The sequence below is a fragment of the Apaloderma vittatum genome, unplaced genomic scaffold (assembly GCF_000703405.1).
Source record: "Apaloderma vittatum isolate BGI_N311 unplaced genomic scaffold, ASM70340v1 scaffold6172, whole genome shotgun sequence".
NCBI classification, from domain to species: Eukaryota; Metazoa; Chordata; class Aves; order Trogoniformes; family Trogonidae; genus Apaloderma; species Apaloderma vittatum.
In genome coordinates this window covers 6807-28500 of record NW_009701759.1, presented here as the reverse complement: position 1 = coordinate 28500, position 21694 = coordinate 6807, and the positions used below count along the sequence as shown (strand labels likewise).

The following is a 21694-nucleotide window of genomic DNA, read 5'->3' as shown; positions in this document are numbered from 1 at the left end:
GCAGCCGGCATGGGATCCTGATGCCTGGGGAGTGCCGGTCTCTTAACCTCTCCTGCTCTCTCTGCCTGGTTCCCAGCACCATCTTAGGATTTTCTTCTTATTTTTTATTTTTTTTCCCCAGTTCAGGGCACGTGCTGTGAGAGAGGAGACTTCCCGTGACGACACCTGGGAAAGTGCTTTCTTCTGCTTTCCTACCTTGGTTGTGCTCTTGTTGAGGATGCTGTGCCTGCTGCTTGCCCTGGGAGCGCTGGTGCTCAGCTTGGCAGGTGAGTGGGACTAGGGGGAGTGGTTGGGTTGACTTGTCACCACCCCTAAGCAGATGTCCCGATTGCCATGCTCGTCCTGCCAAAGCTACCTTGGACCTGCAGTTCCTGGTAGCAGCCCTCACAATGTGCTTCTCCTAGTTTTGTGGTCATCCAGCTGCCCAGGGCATCACTGTGGGTGTGATGGCTTCGGGTGCGCGTGGGCCACCCTTGTAGCAGGGAGCACCGCCTCCCGCATGCTACGGCTGAATGGCAAAGCTATAGGAGAGCTAAATCCTGAAGGTTTTTGACTTCCATGGGTCTGTCCCCATGTGCTGCAGCTCCTGTCCACCCCTGCCAAGGCTGCAGCACCGCAGCCTGCGAGAGTTGTCGGGCCTGAATCCATTTGGGATGCTCAGCAGCAGTTCCGGCCAGGCTGGGTAATGTTCCTAAAACCCGCTGGCATTTATTATTAGCTGGAGGGAGATATGACACTGTCAAGTCTGCCAAAGAGCCAGGCAGGCTGCCCGAGCTCTCTTCTCCTGCCTGTCTGCCCGTCTGCGGCCCCTGGCACGTCTCTTCCAGCCCAACTCCTTCCTGCAGTGGCTCATCCTCCCACTTGGACCCTTGCTGAACATTTAGTGTCTTGTTGCTGTCCTTGTTCCCAGGGAGCTGTGGGTGACAGTTTTGCTGTGTTCTGCAGTGGTGTTGAAGTCAGAATATAAAGCGGATCATTGGTCTGAGAGGAGATTTCTCCCCTTTTCCTCCCCGTGTTGGAGTTGGGGAAACTGATGAATGAAGCACAGCCCTGGGTCTGCTTTGGGGGATGTTGCTGCTCGCTGCCAACAGACACTGTGGCCAGCTCTGAGTGCGGGGGGTCCGGCAGCCCTGGCACGCTTGGCATCGCTCTCTGACACAGCGGTGGTGTTGGCATCCTGCCGTGGTTGGCGTTGAGCCGTGGTGGCACTATGGTGAGGTTGGCATCTTGCAGTTGGCATTGTGCTGGAGCACTGGTGCCATCTAGTGCTGCCAGCCTGGCCACGGTGCTACCCAGAGCTGGCACCTTCTAGGGACACGACTTTGTGTCCCCACTGCTGTCATCCACTGACCACCTCCCCTCATGAGGAGAAACCGGGCTGTGTGTCCCAGGGGATGCAGCTTTGGGTGCCCTTGGTCGCGGCTGTCCTTGAAGGCAGTGGTGCCACAGATTTGACGCTGGATGTGGGGCTGTCTCTGTGATGGCAGGGTGGACTTGGCTGGGGGTCAGTGCTGAGGAGGGTCCTGAGATGCCACTTGCCCACAGGTCCCTCCCATGGGCATCCCTTGATTTGCTTAGATGTTATTCAGATGGAGAATTAAGGAGGTGCTCCTGCAGGATCTCACCACCATGTGCTTTTGCCTTTGCCACCCTCCCACAGGTGCCATGGAGATTCAAGTCCCGGATGAGCCTGTGGTGGCTCTTTTTGGCCGAGATGCCACCCTGCGCTGCTCCTTCTCCCCCGAGGCCAACTTCAGCCTCAAAGACCTGAGCCTCATCTGGCATCTGACAGACACCAAGCGTTTGGTCCACAGCTTCTCCGGTGGCCGAGACCAACTGGCAGACCAGGGTGGGGGCTATGCCAACCGTACGGCCCTCTTCTACGACCAGCTGGCTCGGGGCAACGTCTCATTGCTCCTTCGACGTGTGGAGATCTCGGATGAGGGCAGCTTCACCTGCTTTGTCCGGGTCCGGGACTACAACAGCGCGGCTGTGACGTTGCAGGTAGCAGGTGAGTGATGGAGAGCTGAGGTGTCCTTGTACGTATCCTCCAAAGAGGAGGATTCTTCACTGTGCTGCTGGTTCTTCATCAGCCTTCTACTCTCTGCACCCTTGCCGTGGTCTCCCCAGTAATTCTTCCCTCTATTAGAGACTGACCAGCTGCATCTTCCTAAAATTATTGCTGATGGGGGATGCTGTCCCTTCCCTGCCATGGTGGAGGGTCTCTCAGATGAGAGGCCACCTGGAAGCATGGCCATAAATGAGCCAGGCTTCAGCTGGTTGGTCTTATTGCCTGGAAGAGTCTGTCCTGAGGCTTGCCCAATCTCATCAGGTTGCTCCAGATTCTAGTCCTTTTGTTTTTTGCATCGTGTCATGCTGGCTGGCTTCTCCCTTCCAGCTCCCTACTCCAAGCCCAATATGCACCTGGAGCCCAACAAGGACTTGAGGCCAGGAGATCTAGCAGCTGTGACTTGCCACGCTTCTGGTGGCTACCCCGAGGCCAGTGTCCTCTGGCAGGACAGCCAGGGCAGCAACATCACAGAAAACATTACCACATCCCAAGTGGCCAACGAGGAAGGTCTCTTTGATGTGCGCAGCGTCCTTCAGGTGCTGTTGGAGCCCAGTAGCACCTACTCCTGCCTGGTGCGAAACCCAGTGCTGCAGGAGGACACCCAAGCTTCTGTCACCATCACGGGTGAGCCAATGAGGGCCAAAATCGGGGGAAGGAGGGTGTGATGGTTTTGGTTGGGGTAGGGTTAGTTTTCTTCATAGGAGCTGGTATGAGGCTGCAGTTTGGACAGAGGCTGCTACCCCGTGTCTCCACTCTGCCTCTCTCCCTGTGGACCTACAAGGGTGACTTGAGGCTGTGCTGTCCTCTCCTGTCAACCCCCACCAGTGCCCTTAGTTCTTAATCTGTCTGAGATCCTCCTGCTGCCCTTCCAAAGCAATTTATAACCTTGTGCACTCCCCAGTAGCATTAATTAAATTATCCCTGTTATGGCACTTGCAGGGTTAGGAAGGTGGCTTCCTGGTGGAGCATAAATCTTTTGGCTGAATGTGCGAAATTCTTGCAGGAAACCTTGCTGCTTGTTGGGGGCACGGGCAGCCTTTGAATGGGCTGCCGAGCACATGAGCAAGTGTTCAGCCTTGGGGTGACACCTGTGGAGAGGGCAGGGTTTGGGGTGAGATTTATTTGAAGAAGAAATATTATGAGGAAAAATTGGATTGCTAACACTCCAGGAGGTGTTCCCAAAGCCCTCGAGGTACCTGCCAGACCTTCACAGACCCTAGCGAAGGTGTCCTCATCCTTTCCAGCGCCATGGTGTAAGATGAGAGGGGAAAGGGAGCAGGTGCAGCATCATCTAATGCTTCTTTTGAGCTCTTTAGCCGGTGAAGGGGCAGCCTGCCATTTGAATTCATTAGTGCAATTATTTAAAGGTTAACAAAGTATTTTAGGGAGTGACTCAAGCTGCTGCTTCCCTGACTGGATCCAGACCTGCTGAGGGAGGCCATAATTAGAGCCACTGATGGGTTTACTTGCAAGGCCACCCCCTGTGCCACTGACTCCCTCCGTGGGGATGTGCCTCTGCTGTTGCGGAGTCCTGGATGCCAGTTATGTGTCCCCTTCATTCGGGCAGCAATGCTCACTGTGGTGATATTTCTCTTTCCTTCCCCTACAAGGTCAACACCTCGCCTTTCCTGCTGTGGCTCTCTGGGTGACGGTGGGACTTGCCATCTGCGTTGTGGGGCTGCTGGCTGTCCTGCTATACGTGTGCCAGAAGAAAATCCGGCAGAGCATTGAGGAAGAGGAGGAAAACGCAGGTAATGTGGTACCTACTCCCCTGAAAATGGGATGGGTTTTGGCAGAGGGTGATGGATGGGGGTAGCTGGGGCACATTTTAACTGGCCTGGGTTTGTCTTGGTGGTGACATCTTTCAAAGGATGAAGGGATGCTCAGAGCTGCTGGGGTTAGCGGGCACCAAGAGATCCGTACCAGAGAGCCCGTGCTGGCTGCGTGCATCGCTCCAGGAGGCGCTTTCAAACGTGGACCTGGTTTTGCTGCCACTCATCATGTCTCTGCCTTTCACCTTCCAGCTCTGAGAATCGTCTGCATGTCTGATACCCACAACTGGGCATGCGTGGAGCATCTCTGAGAAGATGCCTCTAGCACTTGCCACCCTGGAAATGCCGAGCGCTTTGACACATGGAAATAGCATGAGAGAGATGCTCTTCCTTTTTTATCCATCTCCTGCTTGTTTTTTTACAAACAAAAAAAATTTGTTGCAGAGAGGTGTTTGCACAAAAGGGGGCCTTTGTTGCTATAAAAAAGCTGCCGTGCTCCAAAAATGGCTGCAGAAGCAGCTTTGCTGGCGCTCCCTGTTTGTTTTCTCTTGCTGCCTCCCAAGGCATTTGCTCTGCCAAAGCTTTTCCCTGCCAGCACTGTGTTGCCAGGCTGGGGCCTGCGGCCTTCCTCCCTGGGGGCTCCCACTTCTCTCCTCCTCTTTGCCGTGGAGGATGTGAGTGCCGATGCCACCATGATGTCTGGCTTGTCAGGTGTCCCCAGCAGTCGGGACCGAGAGAGTTTTCCCCCAGCAGACCCCAAGGGATTGTCTGCAGGAGATACATATATATATATGTAAAAATATGTTGTGCTTTTTCCCCCTCTGTAACAGAGTATTTTCGGCCAGGGGATTTGCAGTGCTGTGACACTCAGCTGTGGCCCCAGGCCAGCTGACCTCAGTCCTTTAGCATCAGGACACAGCTCTCAGCCCATAGTGTTTTGCACTGATGGCTGCACACCCTTAGCAATAACCTTTGGCTGTGCCTCTAGGTCATCCAAAACCGGACAGAGACCCTGCTTGGGAGCCTGGCAGCCATGGGAGGCAGGATTAGTGATTTTTTTGCTGATCTTTCTTGCTAGGAAACAGCATTGTGGCAGGTCTTTATCTGTGGGGTACAAAGCTGCCAGGCTCCATGACAGGGTTGTCAGCCTGGAGAGCGAGAAGGGGATGCTCATCCCTCAGTGCTGCCGGGGTATCCTGGAGGCGTTGGGGGATCCGTAGTCTCCCTGCTAAGCCCCTCGCTGAGCACTGCTCCAGATGGTGGCTGTGCTATAAATAGGGAGGCGAGCGGCTGTGCTGTGCAGCCCGGAGCTGTGGCTATTTCTGCTTTGCTCATAGGCAATGTGCCTTGTGCTGGGGGAAATACCACGCCACCCTATACTGTGGGGTGCTGAACTGGAGGTGCTGGATGCAGGTAGGTACCAGTCACCTCCTCCCTTCCAGCATCACCAGTACCTGGTTCTGAGCAGCCCCTGGGATGTGCAGGAGGAGCTGGGGACAACAATGATCCAAGGGGCATCCACCAAACACAAGGAGGGTGGAGATCAGGATCAGTGCTGGGCTGGAGCCCAGCAGACCCTTCACACTGTCTGGCTTGTTCATTTGCAGGGACGGAGGAGCAGGGTGAGGAAGGGGAAGAGCCCAAGACAGGTGGGTGCATGATGTTTGCTTATGGCTTACATGGGTGCATTATAGCCCGTGCTTGTGTCACTGTCCCCGGTGCGCTTCACATCTTCCATTGGTGCTCAGCCTCCTCCACACTCTTGGGCTGGCAGCTCCCTGATAAGCCACCCTATCTCTTAATAAAAAAGCACTTTGCTGTCAACAAATGGGTTAATTACATGCCCAGTGATTGCTGTTATCTGCTGGCACAGGAGCAAGCCCGCTTGGAATGCCGGCTTTTTCGCTGCTGCTGGAGATTTAGGGACCGGGGCTTGGTTTGCGATGGAAATTGGTGGGTGTGATTATTGGTGTGGGTTCTCCAAAATGTGGCTCTTGGCTCTTTCTTTTGGGGAGGCATTCCTTTGCAACCTGCCTCGTCCTGCACGTCTGACCGTATGTTGATTTGCTTTTTGCAGCTCTGCAGCCACTGAAGAGCATGGAGGGCAAAAATGGTGAGTGCGTTTGTCAGGCCGTGGCGTAGGACCATGAGCTGGCTCGTGGTGAAGGTTTCTTCCAAAGCACGCTGGAGATGATTCTCAGATCTGAGTGTAAAGCGTCTATTGCATCTCCATCATGTTGTGGTTTTCTTTTAATTTTTTTCCCCCCAGTTTTCTGTCAAATTTTCCCAAATTAATCATTTCCTAGCACCCATTTCCACTCCAATTGTGGCTGTGCTTGCTCTGGCTGCCACTCATATCTCCCAGCAGGGGTGAAACAATGCGACCAACGTGGTGTTTCTTCTCTTATCCTTCTTTTTCTTGGGCACCTTGAGGCCAAGAAAAGCCTCCTGCTACCAACCTGGGTCATTGTGAGGCATTTGGGTCTTTTTTTGAGTGCTGCCGTAGACTTGCTAAGAGTAGAGGAATTTATGGGGTTGGGCCTCACATTGCAGAGAAGGAAGCATGAGCAGAATTCTTCCCATGCAGAATTCCCCAGCAGCAGCCTGATGCTGAATTTCTGGTGGAAATTCATGAAAATTAGGAGTCCCAGCGCCTGTTCCTGCCTTTCAGTATCTTCTCCCAACTTCCCAGCTTGATGCTGCCAACAGCTCATCACTCATCCCAGCCCAGTGATAAGCTCCTGCACTTTCCAGCCTTGTTCCTCCCCGTCCTCATCCTCATCCAAAGATTTACTTCCTTTCTTATTAAAGGCAGAGGCTTGGCCTCCACTGCTGGCGAATCGCTGCTAATTTAACCCTCCCTTCCTCTTTGATTAACAGCCCTGTTTTTTTCTCTGGTGCCATTTCTCTCCCCTCCCCCACCACAACAGGTTTATAAGAGCCTTTTCTCCCTTCCCTTTCACACTTTCAGCAAAGCATCAGCCGCCTCTGCTTTTCCACTTCTTTTTTTTCCTCCTTCCTGCTCTTATCTTCCCCTCGCAAGCCATTGAAGCCCTCATTCAGCTTCCCAGCCCCTTGGCTTTTCATCCACAGTGCAGCCTGTTTGCTTAACCCTGTCTCCTGCTTGCTCCTCAACCTCTTTTACACCAGAAATGAAACTTGAGTAATAACATCTCCCAGCATTTGCTGGCTGCAGGATGTGGGTTTCTAGCCAGAGGGATGGATGGAATGGTAGAAACACACCTATATGTGTCTGGTCGTATTTGCCTGAGGCTGGGAGTGGGCATCCCAGTTTTCCAGGACGAGGAGAGCCCAGAGCTACCAGCAACCAAATTAACTCATTAATTTGGACCTGTAGTTATTATTCTTTTTTAGTGTCTTTGTCAATTTTGATTCAGTTTTATGTGGGTTTTCGTTTTTTTTTTCTCCCCAGATAACGAGCAAGAAATTGATTGACAGGAGCTGGGACACCCCCAAGCACCACCCTGTGCCCTGGACCAGCCGAGATGTCCCCAGTGGGGATGGTCTCTCTGTCCCCTTGGGAGGGCACAGACCTGCTGCCACCTCTCATTCTGGGCCCCATCACCCTCCTTCTTCCCTGGCCATGTCTTTGGGGTGCCCTGGGGCTGGAGAGAAGCTGCATCTCTTTATCCCCAGCAAGCCCCAAAGACTGATGCATCCTTCCCGAGGACAGACTATGTGGGGCGGAGGCTCTTCCCTGTCCATCTGTCCATCCCACCGTGGGGCTGAGAGCAACCAGGGTTGAACCATTCCCCCTGGCACCCTCTGTGCCTGTTCCCGTGTCGCCGCAGCTGAGCCAGACACCTTCCAGGTGCCTTCCAAGAGAAATTTCACTGCCTTTTCCAAGCCCAGAGGCCTTGAGAGGGGTGATGGACTCAGCAAAGTCCCCAGAAGTGACCGATGGAGCTCCGGAGGCTCCAGGAAGACGGGTGGGACCTATGGGACCCCCAGGTGTGGGAAGACAGAGCTAGTGCTCGTGATGGATGCCCCGCTCCAGGGACAGATGGGAACCGTTATTTTTTCACATTTCACCACTGTGGTTCCTAGTGGACTTTTATTTTTGCCTTAAATGCAAAATCCCTTCAGGACAGTTATCCCCTGCCTCAAGTTAACCTGAGGGGATTTTTTAGGGGGGTGAGGTTGAAAGACAGCTTGGGGGGGGACACCTGCTGGTCTGGTGAAGCCCCCCTCGCCTCCCCCACGGTGACAAAGCTGACGCGTTGGGGGCTAAAACAGTGATGGGGATGAAGCTGGCTGTTGCGTGGGGTCGATCCCTCACGTTTCCCATGGGATCGGGTTCTTTGACCCTGTGTGTGCCCTGGCGGTTCTACCTCCACTGCTGGGTACCTGCAGAGTCCATGGGGGTGAAACAGAGTGGTGTGTCCCTGGTCCTGTGCTGGTGGGTAGAGAAGTCCCCGCTGTGCCCCTTGATGACTTTTCTGCTGGTTTTGGCCATTATTTAAAATCCAGAATCTGAAGGAGAGTTTTGTGCATTGACCAATAAATTTGAGGATTATTTTGAACAATGCTTTCCAGAGTCAGCATTGTCTCCATGATACAGCTTTTGCATTTTAACTATCAAAATTTCCAGAGCAAAACCTTTATGTTCCCCTTTTCAGCTCATCCCCATGTGTTCCTTAGTCCCCTGCTGCCACCCCAGCACCTTGCACCATGCTGCCCTCACCCATCACCTTACATGGGGAGAAAACGATTCCCATGGTGGGGAGATGCTTTCTGTGTTTTAGTTTTCCATATTTTATCACCTCTAGCAGCAGAATGAAGAGCAAAATCCTCAAGGGACATGGTCATCCATCTGAGGTCACTCCAGAATTCAGGCTGGTTAATCCCAGCAGTGGGCTGCGAACAGGGTCTGATGGGGGCTGTTGGGGATAGGACCTTCTGAAATCACCCACAGAGGATTATTTTTAGCTGTCTTTCCCCAGGCACAAGGCCAGGCTCTGTATTCCAATAGAAAAATATTTCTAAAAGCGAGACAAGGGAAAAAGTGCTGGTATCAAACTTGGATTAGGGAGGGGATGGATGGTGATTTCATTCAGAGGGTTTGATCTACAGCCTGAATTAAGTACTGGCCCAATTTTTAATGAGGTGCCAGGAGGTACCGTTAGTATTGTTTAGCACCCAGACACTAAGCTGAGGGAATGAAACCATTAACCACCTCCAGCTCCTTGGAGGGCAGCGAAATGAGTTGTCCTCACATCCAGGACATCTGTAATGGTCCTGAGATGGTGCCAGCATCTCAGTCTCCTCCAGCTTGGAGCTTTTGGGGCATTTCTTTGGGCAGAGCTTACTTGTGTTTGCTCTCGTCCCTCCTGGGAGCAGGTGAGTTCATTCAAACCCCCTTGATAGGTAAAAAAAAACAACAACCAAAACATTGCATTTGGCAGGTTATTTTAGAAAGCACTGAGGCGAGTCTCTCCCGAGCACCGATCGATGGCAGCTGGATTCTCCCCATCAATAATAAATAAAGGGCTCCTGCTTCTTTTATTGAACTAATTCTGGGGGGGAGGATAAAGGTGCTGAGCTTTGTTGCTGGTTCTTGCCGAGGACCTCGTGGGTTGGATGATGGGGTGGGATGAATGATGCCCCTGTTGTCCCCTTGTCCTGCCCCAGTTCATGGAGTGGGGCCACATCCCTGCAGGCAGCAAGGATGCTCTGGAAACCCTGCAAGGATGGATCAGACCCAAGAGCTGCCTGGCACCCATGGGTGCTCCTGCCTTGCATTGTAGGTCAGTGTCACTTTCCAGAGATGAAGGATGTGTAGGAAGCAGCATTTTCTATGTGGTCCTACGGGGTGATGTGCCTTTCACTGGGATGGGTAGGATCTAACTGCTACTCTGCCCCCAAATGCCCAATTCTTCCCCTCAAAATTGCCAGCCCAGCCAAGAATTCTGCTGGAAAGCTCAGAGCAACCTGGCTGAGCTGCTGTCTGATTTTAAGGACACTGCAAATGTAATATCTGACTTTCCCAGGGAAAGCAGAGCTCAGGAACAGCCCCAGGGCTGGATCTTCTTGCCGCTTGGCTGATGAAGGCAAGGAGCAAGGCCCTGAGGCCAGGGCTGTGTGCCTGAGGTGGAGTTCATCTTGGGGAGAGGAAGTTTTAAAAATCACTTTCTACTTCTGCCTGTAGCTTTTCCTGGGAGGCAACATTAAAAAAAATAAAATTAAATTGTTCTAAAAATCCAGAATTTGTTGTGAAAAAACAGTGGTTTATTTGCCTTTTGTTTCCTCCCATTGCAACAACTGGGATGGCGAAACCACCCAGCTCCATGTCAGCTCTGCTCGAGGAATTTGCTTTCTATGGGCAAGCCAGAGCCAATGCAAAGTGCTGGCACACTGAGCTCCTTTTTGGCCAAAAAATAGCTGTGAAAAACTCCACTTATGCCATCCATCCTGGTACCCAAATCTTTTTGATGGGGGATGAAGAGCATTGTGGTGTTCCCAAGGGAATCACGTGGAGTTGGCACTTTCAGAGCCAATTTCTCCCTCACAGGACCTATTTCTTGGAGTCAAATCCCAAGCGGGTTATTCCACGCAGCAGCAGTGCATCTGGTCCCACTAAGTCAGAGTTAATGGAGGGATTGAGAGATATTTTAATTACAGATTTGGCTATCCTGCGTGATTTATCCTGGTAACTCAAGCAATTTATCCATCAACAGTTATAAGGGATCTGAAGCAGAAAGCAAGAGCAGGGGGTATTTATCGCGGTGACTCACAAGTCGTTTAAGAGAGATTTGAAACGAAACAGCAATGTTGCTTAAAAACTTCTGTCCTGGCATGAAGAAGTTGTCTCCAGCAGGAAAATTAATGAGCGATGTCATCGTCAACCTCCAGTTCCCCTATTTTCCCCGTGTTAGCCAAGCAAGATGCCCTTGGGGATGCGCAGCCAAAAGCACAGCGTGGGGACGAGGGGATTGGGGTGACGTTTCCGTGTCATTTTACCGTTGGGTGACATTTCAGTGGCATTTTACGATTGTGGTGAGGCAACCTCCCCTCCGGCAATGCTTTTGGAAGCAGGATCTGAGCCAGCTCGGTGACAGCATCATTTTCTCAGCGAGGAGAGGTTGGTGTTGTTTAATGAGCCTTGGAGAAGCATGTGGTGTCTCAGGTAAGGTGATGTTGCTTAAATATTGCCAGAGAAGCATTCAATTTCCTCTATTAATACAGTATTTAACACTCCAGTGAAGAAGCACCCTGGCAAATAAACGGATGCCTTTGGATGAGCCATCTAGAGAAAACGTGCTGACACTGCAGTTAGTCTCTGTGCCTCACAGAGGAAAGGATGTTTTTCTCATCTCAGGTGGTCAGGCTGTGTGCAAAGATGAAAAATTCAGGGAGGAAACCTATCCCAAAAGGAGGATGTGATGTTGCTTCCTGCAGCAAGGATCAAATGCTTCCACTGTGGGTCTTGTCCTGTTCAACCGAAAGCTTTCGAAGGAGCATGGATAGTGTGTATGTAAAGACCCTGAGCGTCCTGTTAGCCCTGGGAAGGGGCTAACAGGACCCCCAGTGTCCTTCATACCTGGAGGAAATCTACAGTCAAAGGACTCTGCAGGCAGAAAGGGCCATTGCTTCAGAGCTCTTAAATACATATTACAGTGATGGATGCAGCACTCACTGCAGCGTGAGAGCCGGGAGGTGGTGGATGAGGTGGGGATTTTGGTGCCTATTGATCACTTTTACACCTGTAAGAGAATAAAAGCTATTCCTCACCCAACAGGTTCAGGCTTTTAAGACCAGTGAATCTTCCATCTCAGATGCTCGAATTTATTTCCCACCATCCCACTCCCAGTTTTTCTACCTGACAGCCTTTGGCTGGAGCTATTGCAAGGTGTGAGAAACCCACCTTTGAGCAGAGAAACTCTGGGATGTGCTAGCATGAGACGCAGGGCTGGAGCTGTATGCAGCTCGTTGGATTTCTAGATGAGCTACAGCTCTCCCTTTGGAAGAGAATAAAGGGTACATGGGATGCAGGCACCTATCCGCCTAGACCTGGTTCCACATAGAGTTTGAAGGGAGTTGGGAGAATCAACCCCTGGACCTTTCGTGCCGTGTCCAGCTGCCAGGCTGAGTGATGAGGCTGTGGCCAACACGAGCATCACCTCCCCTCCTCCTCATTGCCTATGGCTGAAGGACCCCCCCAAGCAAGCCCAGCTTACAAGTTAAAAGATACCACCCTAGCACAAGGATGAGCTGGGTTTGGAGATGCCCTGCCGCTCAATGAATTAATAAAGAGGCCTTGAGCCGCCGGAGAGGTTTTTCTTGTTTTATCATTTATTCATCACTCATAAAAATATCAGGGGCAAGGCTGGGACACGGAGATCATGCCAGAAGTGGATGGTGTGTGTGTGTGTGGCATTATTCATGCTTTGGGGAGACAGCAACCACTACCTAATGCATGGGAAGGGGTTCCCACTGGGAATTTGGGTGGATCCCCATGGTCTTGGTGGGAGCTCTACTCATCCAGCTTATTGCTGCGGTGTCTCCTATGAGCAAATCATAGAATCATAGAACATTTTCGGCTGTAAGAGACCTTCAAGACCATCAAGTCCAACCATTGTCCTGGCACTATCAACACCACTAAACCCTGTCCCTCAATGCAACATCTACCCGTGTCTTAAACACCTCCATGGACGGTGACTCAATCACCTCCCTGGGCAGCCTGTTCCACTGCCTGACAACCCTCTCAGTAAAGATATTTTTCCTAATATCCAACCCAAACCTGAACCTGGTGCAACTTAAGTCCATTTCCCCTTGTCCTGTCACTCACCACTAGGGAGAGCAGACCAACTCCCGCCTCGCTACAACCTCCTGTCAGGGAGCTGTAAAGAGTGACAAGGTCTCCCCTCAGTCTCCTCCAGGCTAAACAGCCCCAGATCCCTCAGCTGTTCCTTGTATGACACACACTCCAAATCCTTTACCAGCTTGGTTGCCTCTGTACCCTCTCCTCTTGTAATGAGGGGCCCAAAACTGGATGCAGTACTCGAGGTGCAGCCTCACTAGAGGTGAGTACAGGGGCATGACCACCTCCCTGCTCCTGCTAACAACACCATTCCTGATCCAGGCCAGGATGCCATTGGCCTTCTTGGCCACCTGGGCACACTGCTGGCTCCTATTGTCCATCAACGCCCCCAGGTCCCCCTCTGCCTGGCAGCTCTCCCGCCACTCCTCCCCAAGCCTGTAGCACTGCTGGGGGTTGTGGCAGAAGTGCAGGACCCAGCCTTTGGCTTTATTGAAACTCATGTGATGGGCCTTGGCCCAGCGATCCAACCTGTCTAGATCCCACTGGAGAGCCTCCCTACCCTCAAGCAGATCAATACTTCCACCCAGCTTGGTGCCATCTGCAAACTTACTGAGGGTGCACTCTATCCCCTTGCCCAGATCATTGATTAAAATGTGGCCCCAGTACTGAGTCTTGGGGGACATCACTCGTGACCAGTCGCCAACTGGATTTAACTCCATTGACCACATTGTTATTAATGTATTTATAGAAGCTTTTTTTGTTGTACTTTACTTTCAAAGCCAGATTAATTTTTAGCTGGGCTTTGGACCTTCTAATTGCACTCTATCCCCTTGCCCAGATCATTGATTAAAATGTGGCCCCAGTACTGAGTCTTGGGGGACATCACTCGTGACCAGTCGCCAACTGGATTTAACTCCATTGACCACATTGTTATTAATGTATTTATAGAAGCTTTTTTTGTTGTACTTTACTTTCAAAGCCAGATTAATTTTTAGCTGGGCTTTGGACCTTCTAATTATCTCCCTGCATGACCTAACAATATCCTTGTACTCCCTATGAGTGGCCTGCCCTTTCTTCCAGAGGCCATAAACTTTCCTTTTTTCCCTGATTTTGAGCCAAATGTCTCTATTCAGCCAAGCCAGTCTTCTATGCTGCCAGCTCGTCTTAAGACACATTGGGTTGGCCTGATACTGTGCCTTTAAGATTTCCTCCATAAAGAGTGCCTGGTCTTCCTGGACTCCTATACCCTTCAGAACTGACTCCCGAGGGATTCAAGTAACCTTTCAAACAGATCAAAGCCTACCCTTCAGAAGTCCCAAACGGCAGTTTCCGTGTCCCCCCTCCTAACATTTCTAAGAATAGAGAACTTAATATTTTTGTGGTCATTGTTCCCTAGTTGGCCTCCAACTGCCATGTCCTCTGCAAGACCTTCTCTGCTCACAAAGAGAGGGTCCAGCAGAGCACATTCCCTGGTGGGTTCACTTACCAGCTGTGTGAGGAAGTTATCCTCCACATGTTCCAGGAACCCCCTGGATTGTTCCCTCTCTACTGCATTGTATCCCCAGCAGATACCTGAGAGCTTAAAGTCCCCTGCAAGAACAATGGCAAGTGACCACGAGATTTCTCCCAACTGCTTATAGGACGCTTCATCCACCTCACTGCTTGGGTTGGGAGGTCTATAGCAGACTCCCACAGCAATATCAGCTTTATTGGCCCTTACCGTAATCCAAACACTCTCAACCACATCATCACTACACTTGATTTCTGAGCTCTCATAACATTCCCTAATATACAGGGCCACTCCACCACCTCCTTCCCTGTATATCCCTCCTGAAGAGCTTGTAGTCATCAGTTGTGGCACTCCAGGCATGTGAGGTATCCCACCGCATTTCTCTTATAGCCACTATGTCGCAGTTTTCCTGGTGCATCACGGTTGTAGTCACCCCCCGCAACTCCATCCCACATGTCCTAGCAGACTACAAGGGAGATGCTTCAGCCAACAACTCCTGCTTCCCTGGGAACCCATGTAAAGCGTCGTTGGAAACCTACTGTGAATACAACCACTCCAGCTACAAAAAGACCCCTCCCAGCTTATTCAGCAGCACCACTGAAGAGCGAGTGAGCGCAGGGCATCCCCCCATGTCAAGGGGACCCCACTCATGGGGCTCCACTATGCACCAAGCAACTTTAAGTGACCTTCCCCCTAACCTCTTCATCCAGCTCGGCTATGTAGAGCCATTAGTCATCGTACTGTACACATGAGCAGCTGTGCCAATTAGCATAATTAACACACGAGTGCCAATTAATCTCTTGATTATGCCTGCCATTCACTTATCAGCTGCTATTATGGGAAGATCGGCTTTTGTACCTCTGCTTTCTATGCAAATAAGCCAGTTATGATGCCTTCATTACTCGATATACAATTACCCAGCACAGATATCCATGAAATCAAGCGCCGCCAGATTGCCAATGCACATGGGCCAGAGTCCAGGTGGATTTTGCAGTGAAAGTCTTCTCCATTTCTCAGTGTGCTACCTCAAGTGGTGCTCCAGGACTTGGGGTTTGGGAAATTGCTGACAAAGCAGCAGAGACCAGGGGAGAAATGCTTGTAGGAGCCTGACCAAGCCCTTGCCATGTTGGTGGCCAAAATTGACTCCATTTCATATAGTGAGACATCAGGCAAGACAGGGGACAAACTGCTCCAGGGCATTACCCAGCTGTAGGTCCAAGGGAATCAACCTCTGTGTCCCAAGAGAGAGGGATGATCCCAGCTGGGTCCCATCATCCTGAGCAGCTCCTAGCTGGGTGGGGTTTTGCCTGCAGCCCCTGGGCATGCCCCCCCTGGGCTGGAGCTGCTGGGAGTGCTGGTATAAAAGGCTCCTAAACAGCAGCTTCTTTATGAGCTGGTTTATTCTGACATCAGGATGGGGTCTGGAGGTAGCCTGGGTGTTGCTCTCTTCTGCTGGATGCTGGCTGAAGCAGCATCTTCCAGCCCCTGGGGTTTCCCTCAGAGGGACTCAGGGGTCTTGAGGGTCCGGGGGGACTCTTCTTGGAGCCGACCCCATGTGCCTTCCTTCTCTCAGCCCTCTCCTTGGGCATGGGTGGATGTCTCCCAGCTCCAGGCTTCTGCCCCTTTGCACCCTGTGACTGTGCAATGTCAGGAGGCACAGATGGTAGTCACGGTGCACAGGGACCTCTTTGGCACAGGACGCCTGGTTCAAGCTTTCGCCCTGACCCTGTGCTCAGTGTGGCCCAGAGCGTTGCTGAGAGCACCGTGACCTTCATGGCTGGACTGCATGAGTGTGGCAGCACCCTTCAGGTGAGGTGGATTGCTGGGGTGAGGGGCTACTCCATCCCAGGTGGGCATAGCTTGAAACTGCAGTGACTGTTACTGGGGAAGTAGGGGAAGGGGCTTGCTAACCCCATCAGCAGCAGAGGAGTTGGTGTTCACCTAGGGGAGAAGGTCTGCAGACCTGTTGTCCCACAACACTTGCCCACCTGATGTGAGTACTTGTTGGTTTGAGTGTTGAAGTCCTTGATACTGACCTTCTGCAGGGCTGGCACCTTGTTGGGTTGCCAGTGCAAAACTTCATGGTGTCCTGCATGCGCTGGATTAGGCATGCGGAGGCCAGCCTGTGCCTTTCCAGCTGATGGGCCTGTGTGTTGTAGCACAGTCAGTGTTGAGTATCTGACTGTGCTGAGCTGCTGGTTGACTGATTTCACTGACTTGCTGGCTCTCCCAAATCTTCCTTCCAGATGACCCCAGATTCTTTGATCTACAAAACAAGCTTGTCCTACAAACCTACTCCTTCTGGCAGTCTGGTCATTGTAAGGACCAACGCAGCTGTGGTTCCTATTGAATGCCACTATCCCAGGTGAGCAAATGGGGGCTGTGTCTTTCCTCATATGGACCTGAATCAATGGTGGCATCTATGTTAATGTGCATGTCTTCCATTTAGGAAGAGCAATGTTAGCAGCAATGCCATCCGGCCCACGTGGGCTCCCTTTCGCTCTACCCTGTCAGCAGAGGAGAAGCTGATGTTCTCCTTACGCCTTATGAACGGTGAATGCAGACCCAGCAGTCCCTGTTCCCTCGGGTTCCTGCTCCTGTCAGCTTGACTCTACTTATAATCTTGAATCTGCCTTCCTTCCAGATGACTGGAGTGCCGAGAGACTCTCCAACGGCTTCCAGCTGGGTGAAAGCCTGCACCTCCAAGCTGATGTTGTTTCTAGGAACCATGTACCTCTAAGGCTCTTTGTGGATGACTGTGTTGCTACTCTGAGTCCAGACAGGAACTCCTTTCCCCAGTATGCCTTGATTGACCTCAGCGGGTAAGGAGCTCAGAGCTCTCTGGGTGGTACTGCTGTAGCTGGCTGGCATGTTGCTGACTTCTGACCCTCACCCAGGTGCTTGGTGGATGGGAGATCAGATGACACCACTTCAGCCTTCATTTCACCAAGGCCGAGGCCAGAAACACTGCAGTTCATGCTTGATGCATTCAAGTTTGCAGGAGATAATAGAAACTTGGTGAGATGTGATACCCAGCCCTTCTCCCCCACTGTGTTCAGAGTTTGTGGTGTTCTATGTGAACAAATTTAATTAAACCTTGGATATTGGTTTAATTTCACTTCCAGATCTACATCACCTGCCACCTGAAGGTGTCCTCAGCTGACCAGTCCCCAAATCCATTGAACAAAGCCTGTTCTTTCAACAAAGCCAGCAGTCTGTGAGTAGCTGGTGCCCTTAGGGAGGGGACCTGCATAGAGAAGAGGGTTTACAGGTAATTCCATTTCAGTTGGACTCCTGTGGAGGGCACTGGAGACATCTGCAGCTGCTGCGAGACTGGAAACTGTCCGTTGTATGGAGGATACTCCCGGAGAACCAACTCCCCAGCCAGATTGTCAGGGAGGCGATTCAAGAGGGACGTCCCTTCCAAGCAAGGTATGGCTCTGTGTGTCCAAAATGTTGGCCCAATGCAGGATGACCCTCCAGGGTGGGATGACCAAGATTGTGGAAGATCTTTAGCAAGTGCATCTCATCTTGAGGACAAATGCAGCTCCTCTCCAGTGTCCTTGGGCAAGTCACTGTGTCTGTGTGCCCTTACACTTAAAGCTACTAGAAAGCTGCTTTTGTGGGGTTCACCTTTCTGTAAGCCTTAAGATCTAGGTGAGGGAGGAATTGCCTCCCCTGTGATCTCATTCATTTCCATCTCTTCTCAGGTGGGTCCTCAAGGGCAGCAGAGGCTGAAGTTTTGGTTGGACCATTATTAATCCTTGATTCACCTCAGGGATTATGGAGTTCCTCGGGAGGTCTTGCACAAGCAGGGAAAACCCCCCATGGTATGTGGGGTTTTTTTCTGTGTGTCTTCCAAATCCCTCATGATTCTGCACCTGGACAGACTTTTTAGTATAGTCAGCAAAAGACAGTCTGGGTGTATTCTTTCCAAAGCCACCTGCAAGTTCATCCCCTGACAGATGGTGGAAAGCCATTAAATGTGTAGTAAGTGGCTCTTGTCTCTTCCAGGTGCTGCTGAAGGACTTCCTATACTGGTTCAAGCTGGTGTGCTCACAGCGGCCACTGTGTTGAGCTTAACGGCTCTTGGACTGTTTCTTGTCTGCAGAAAGTGTAGCTGCCCTCCTGGAGCATCACTGTAACACCCCAATCCTAATAAAGAGAAACATTTCTGTTCTTTTCTGGTGTCCTCAGTGGGGAGGAGGGCAAGCAATCATCCTTTGCTCTGGGCTGCTTGGATGGGACACCATCCTCCAGGTAAGCCAGCTCCTGGGGTGGCCACAAGCTCTCGGGAAAGCCACCAACAAACCAGCAGTGGGACTAAAGATGTGGTGTAGCCACATGAAAGCACCTCCCAAACCACACCAGTTGGAGGTGGAGGGTGCCTTTCTGCAGGAGTACTTTCCAAATGCTCAGGGCTGCTGTTGAGGCTCACTTGTGTGCTTGACATACTATGTTGTGTCTGACAGCAAGGAATCCTAAATATTGGCTGCATACAGGGTAGGGCTCCTATTCTCAGGCAAATGAGGGAAGAATTGGTGCTGTTAGCAGATGCTAAATGGATTCCTGAATCTAGAAGTCCTGTTTGCCCTTTCTTAGCATGGGTGATAACAGCGGCTCTGTCCTGGCTTGCGGTTGAGACTTGTTTTAGCCTGGGTGAGGAGGCACTACTCTTAAGGAATATGCCAGCAGATCTAACCTTGGGACTTTTGTGTGTGCTGAGGCTGGCTGAGCATGGCTCCTGCTGCTGGGAGAACTGGGAAAAATGTGGTGGTGGAGGTAGATAAAGGCTGAAGATGGGTTGTTGCTTCTTGTTGGTGTGGTCTCAGCTGTGTGGAGAATAGTGAGTAATTGTTGGATGGGGAGGTGGAGCCAAGAGAAAGGGGACAATGGGGGGAAAGCTACTGGTCCATCCCCTCTAAACAGTCCAACCTGGAGACTAGTGTGGGACCCTGGGTGCAAGAGGGTCAGATTCCTTGAAGCATGAGGGTTCTTTGGTGCTGGCAACCCTTGTGTGCTTTGCAGTGGGAATCCCTAAGCCTCTTGACTCCTCCATTCCTTCTGGTCTGAGTGACTTTATGCTTCATGTTCTTGCTGGGAGAAGTGAAAGACCTTCTGCTTGCAAGAGCCTCTTCTGAGCTGAGGAAACAGCTCTTGGCCCTGGATAAAGGGTAAAAAGGAGCTAAAGCAACAGTTCCAGCAGTTCCACCTCTTGAATATTTGGTCCTTTGGCTAGCATCTTCTGAAAACTGCTCTTAGAGGCATCATCTAAATTTGACAGCTGAAGGATGGAAATGGCTCTTCTGCCCTGTAGCTCTTGACCTGTGATCCCCTGGCTGCTACTCTGCAATCTATTGACGCCGATTCTCCTTAGAGTGTATTCTGACCAAACCTGAGCTCTGCAAGGGATACTGAGAAGTCCGCTTGGTCTGGCTCTGTGGGCTAGGCAGGGTGTGGAGAAGGAATCCCTCTGCCCAGGCAATCTCAGTGTGAAAGCTCAGAGCTGGTGTGCTTAGGGTCAATGTTTGCTGCTTCTATTTTCAATTAATTAAGCAGCTGAGCTGAAATAAATAGATGGAAAAATGAGGCAGCCATGTAAGCTTTTTTTTTTTTTGTCCGAAATTTTCCCAGATCAAGCTGTCAGCCTTCATGTCTTATGCAAAAGCTCCTTCCTGAAGGAGCTACAGAAGATTAAAAGCTTTTTTTTTTATTGTTATTCTTAATTTTTACCTTGACAGTGTGACATGCATTGTGAGACTGGCCTGAGTGTGTGGCCAGGTGGTGTCGATGCTCCTCCCAAGGGCATGGAGATCCAGCTGTGCCCTCTGGGAGGGAGCTAGAGGTTGTCCTTACAGGCAGTCCCTTGTGCACTGTCCTCTTCTAACTATCTGTCTTAAGGCTCCTCATTCATCCAGAAAGCCGCTTTCTTCCTGCTTTCCAAAGGAATCTGCCACTGAGCAGAACCTGCTGCTTTTGTCACTGTTGTACTGTGTTGCAGGGGTTTGGAGAGCTGTATTCCTCTGGGTGTTGCAGCTCTTTGAGCTATGAAAGACCAGTTCCTGTGCTGGGAAGCTTAATAAACAAGCCAAGCTTTGCACTTATTAATCTTAATTCAAGATGTGAACTTGTCACCTCCTTTGGTCCAGGCTCTAAGGAGGAAGCCATCAGCATGGTACTCTTTCCTCTGAGGGCTTCAGCATCCAGGCTAAGAAACAGAGAAGAAATATGGATTTTATTTTTTTACTTTTTTTTTGAGTTGGGACATGGAAGTCCTCCTTCACTGTGATGCTCTTCTGCCCTCTGTGCATGGAACAGTCAAGGAGCTGCTGGGCAGTGCAGAAAGGGATTGCTCTGAGCTGCCCAAGTGTGGGGCTTCACATGGTGCTTGTTGACCTGTACATCCAATTTAGTTATTTATTTAAGGTCTTTTTAGCTGTGATGGAGAGAAACCTTTCTAGTGAGCTGACAGGTAACCCATGGCCAAAGCCTGAACCTTCTTTGCCTTTGGTTGCTGCTGCTGGCGTCACAGGTCATCAAAAATGTCTGGACATTGTATGGGGAGAAGAACTTGTGGGGTTGTGGTGGGTTTTTTTTGGGTTTTTTTGGTGTTTTTTTTGGGGGGGGCATTCTGAGTCATGTTGGATCTGACCCTATTGGCTATAATTCCTCAGACCCTCAGCTCCAACTTACTTGCTCTTCCCCACCTGTGAGCCACATCAACCCCAGTCCCATACCTGCTGCTTCTGGGCTTTATTAACATTCATTTCCCTTGCACACATGAGCATCTGAGTAAATACTTAATTAGAAAGCTGCAAGATGCTGGCAGAACAATCAATTTGTGGGAATTAATAAGGTGAATGAGGATGCATCACAGTTATTCACATGTGGCTCCAGCTTGCTATAAGCACCCCATTGAATGGAGATGTTGGTGATAGGCTGTAAGGGGCCTTCAGGGGTGCAACAGATTAAAACAAAAGTAATTTACCATGTGGGTGAACAATCAAGGGATGCTTATGGGGATTTCAGGATAAAGGGGAGCTGCTTGGTATGCAAGGGAGTGTGGGTGGAGTTGGAGGTATAGTGCCTTGATGAGTGATCTTGGAGAGACAGCAGCAGCCTGTCTACCTGCCATGGCAAGAGTTGAGGTGCTTCAGCTCCTACCATGGGACTGTATCCTTCATGGCACTGCTGTCTGTCCTATAGCAGAAGGGATCTGGGTGCAAAGGATTCATGAAGGTACATAACTTAACCACCACCACCCTCCCAAATTTCCAGATCTGCTGGAAACCTCCAGGTTGCTGCAGCTGGGATGTTGTTTCAGGGATTTATTTGATCCCAGCTTGAGGATGTTAGCAGTGCTCTCCTACCACAGAGCTGTATGTGCGTCACCAGCTCCTTGAGTCCTGTCAATACAGGGGAAGCTTGAGGGAAGCAGGGGTAAAGTATTGTGTGTACTGAAGGAGAAAAAAAAAAAAAAAGTCTGGAAAAAAACCCATAGTATTTTAAAACCCCAAAGAATTTTTTTTCTTTTGTCCTGGTGCTCTCAGACCATGACA

At 50.8% G+C, this 21694-nt stretch overlaps 2 protein-coding genes across 2 annotated transcripts; both read left to right on the top strand.

The window, feature by feature from the left end:
- The first annotated feature begins 217 nt into the window (after positions 1 to 217).
- CD276 (CD276 molecule) lies at positions 218 to 7299 on the top strand. Its single transcript, XM_009879261.1, has 7 exons — positions 218 to 266; positions 1661 to 2011; positions 2399 to 2695; positions 3682 to 3822; positions 5451 to 5492; positions 5921 to 5956; positions 7277 to 7299. Exons 1-7 carry the CDS (start codon positions 218 to 220, stop codon positions 7297 to 7299), a joined length of 939 nt encoding a protein of 312 aa, XP_009877563.1.
- Positions 7300 to 15549: 8250 nt separating this feature from the next.
- On the top strand, positions 15550 to 18280 carry LOC104281312 (zona pellucida sperm-binding protein 3-like). The gene is given in 10 exon segments (XM_009879260.1): positions 15550 to 15865; positions 15868 to 15944; positions 16382 to 16500; positions 16585 to 16688; positions 16780 to 16957; positions 17033 to 17153; positions 17261 to 17352; positions 17422 to 17567; positions 17846 to 17965; positions 18150 to 18280. Coding segments are annotated over 10 exon segments (1404 nt in total).
- Positions 18281 to 21694: the final 3414 nt, after the last annotated feature.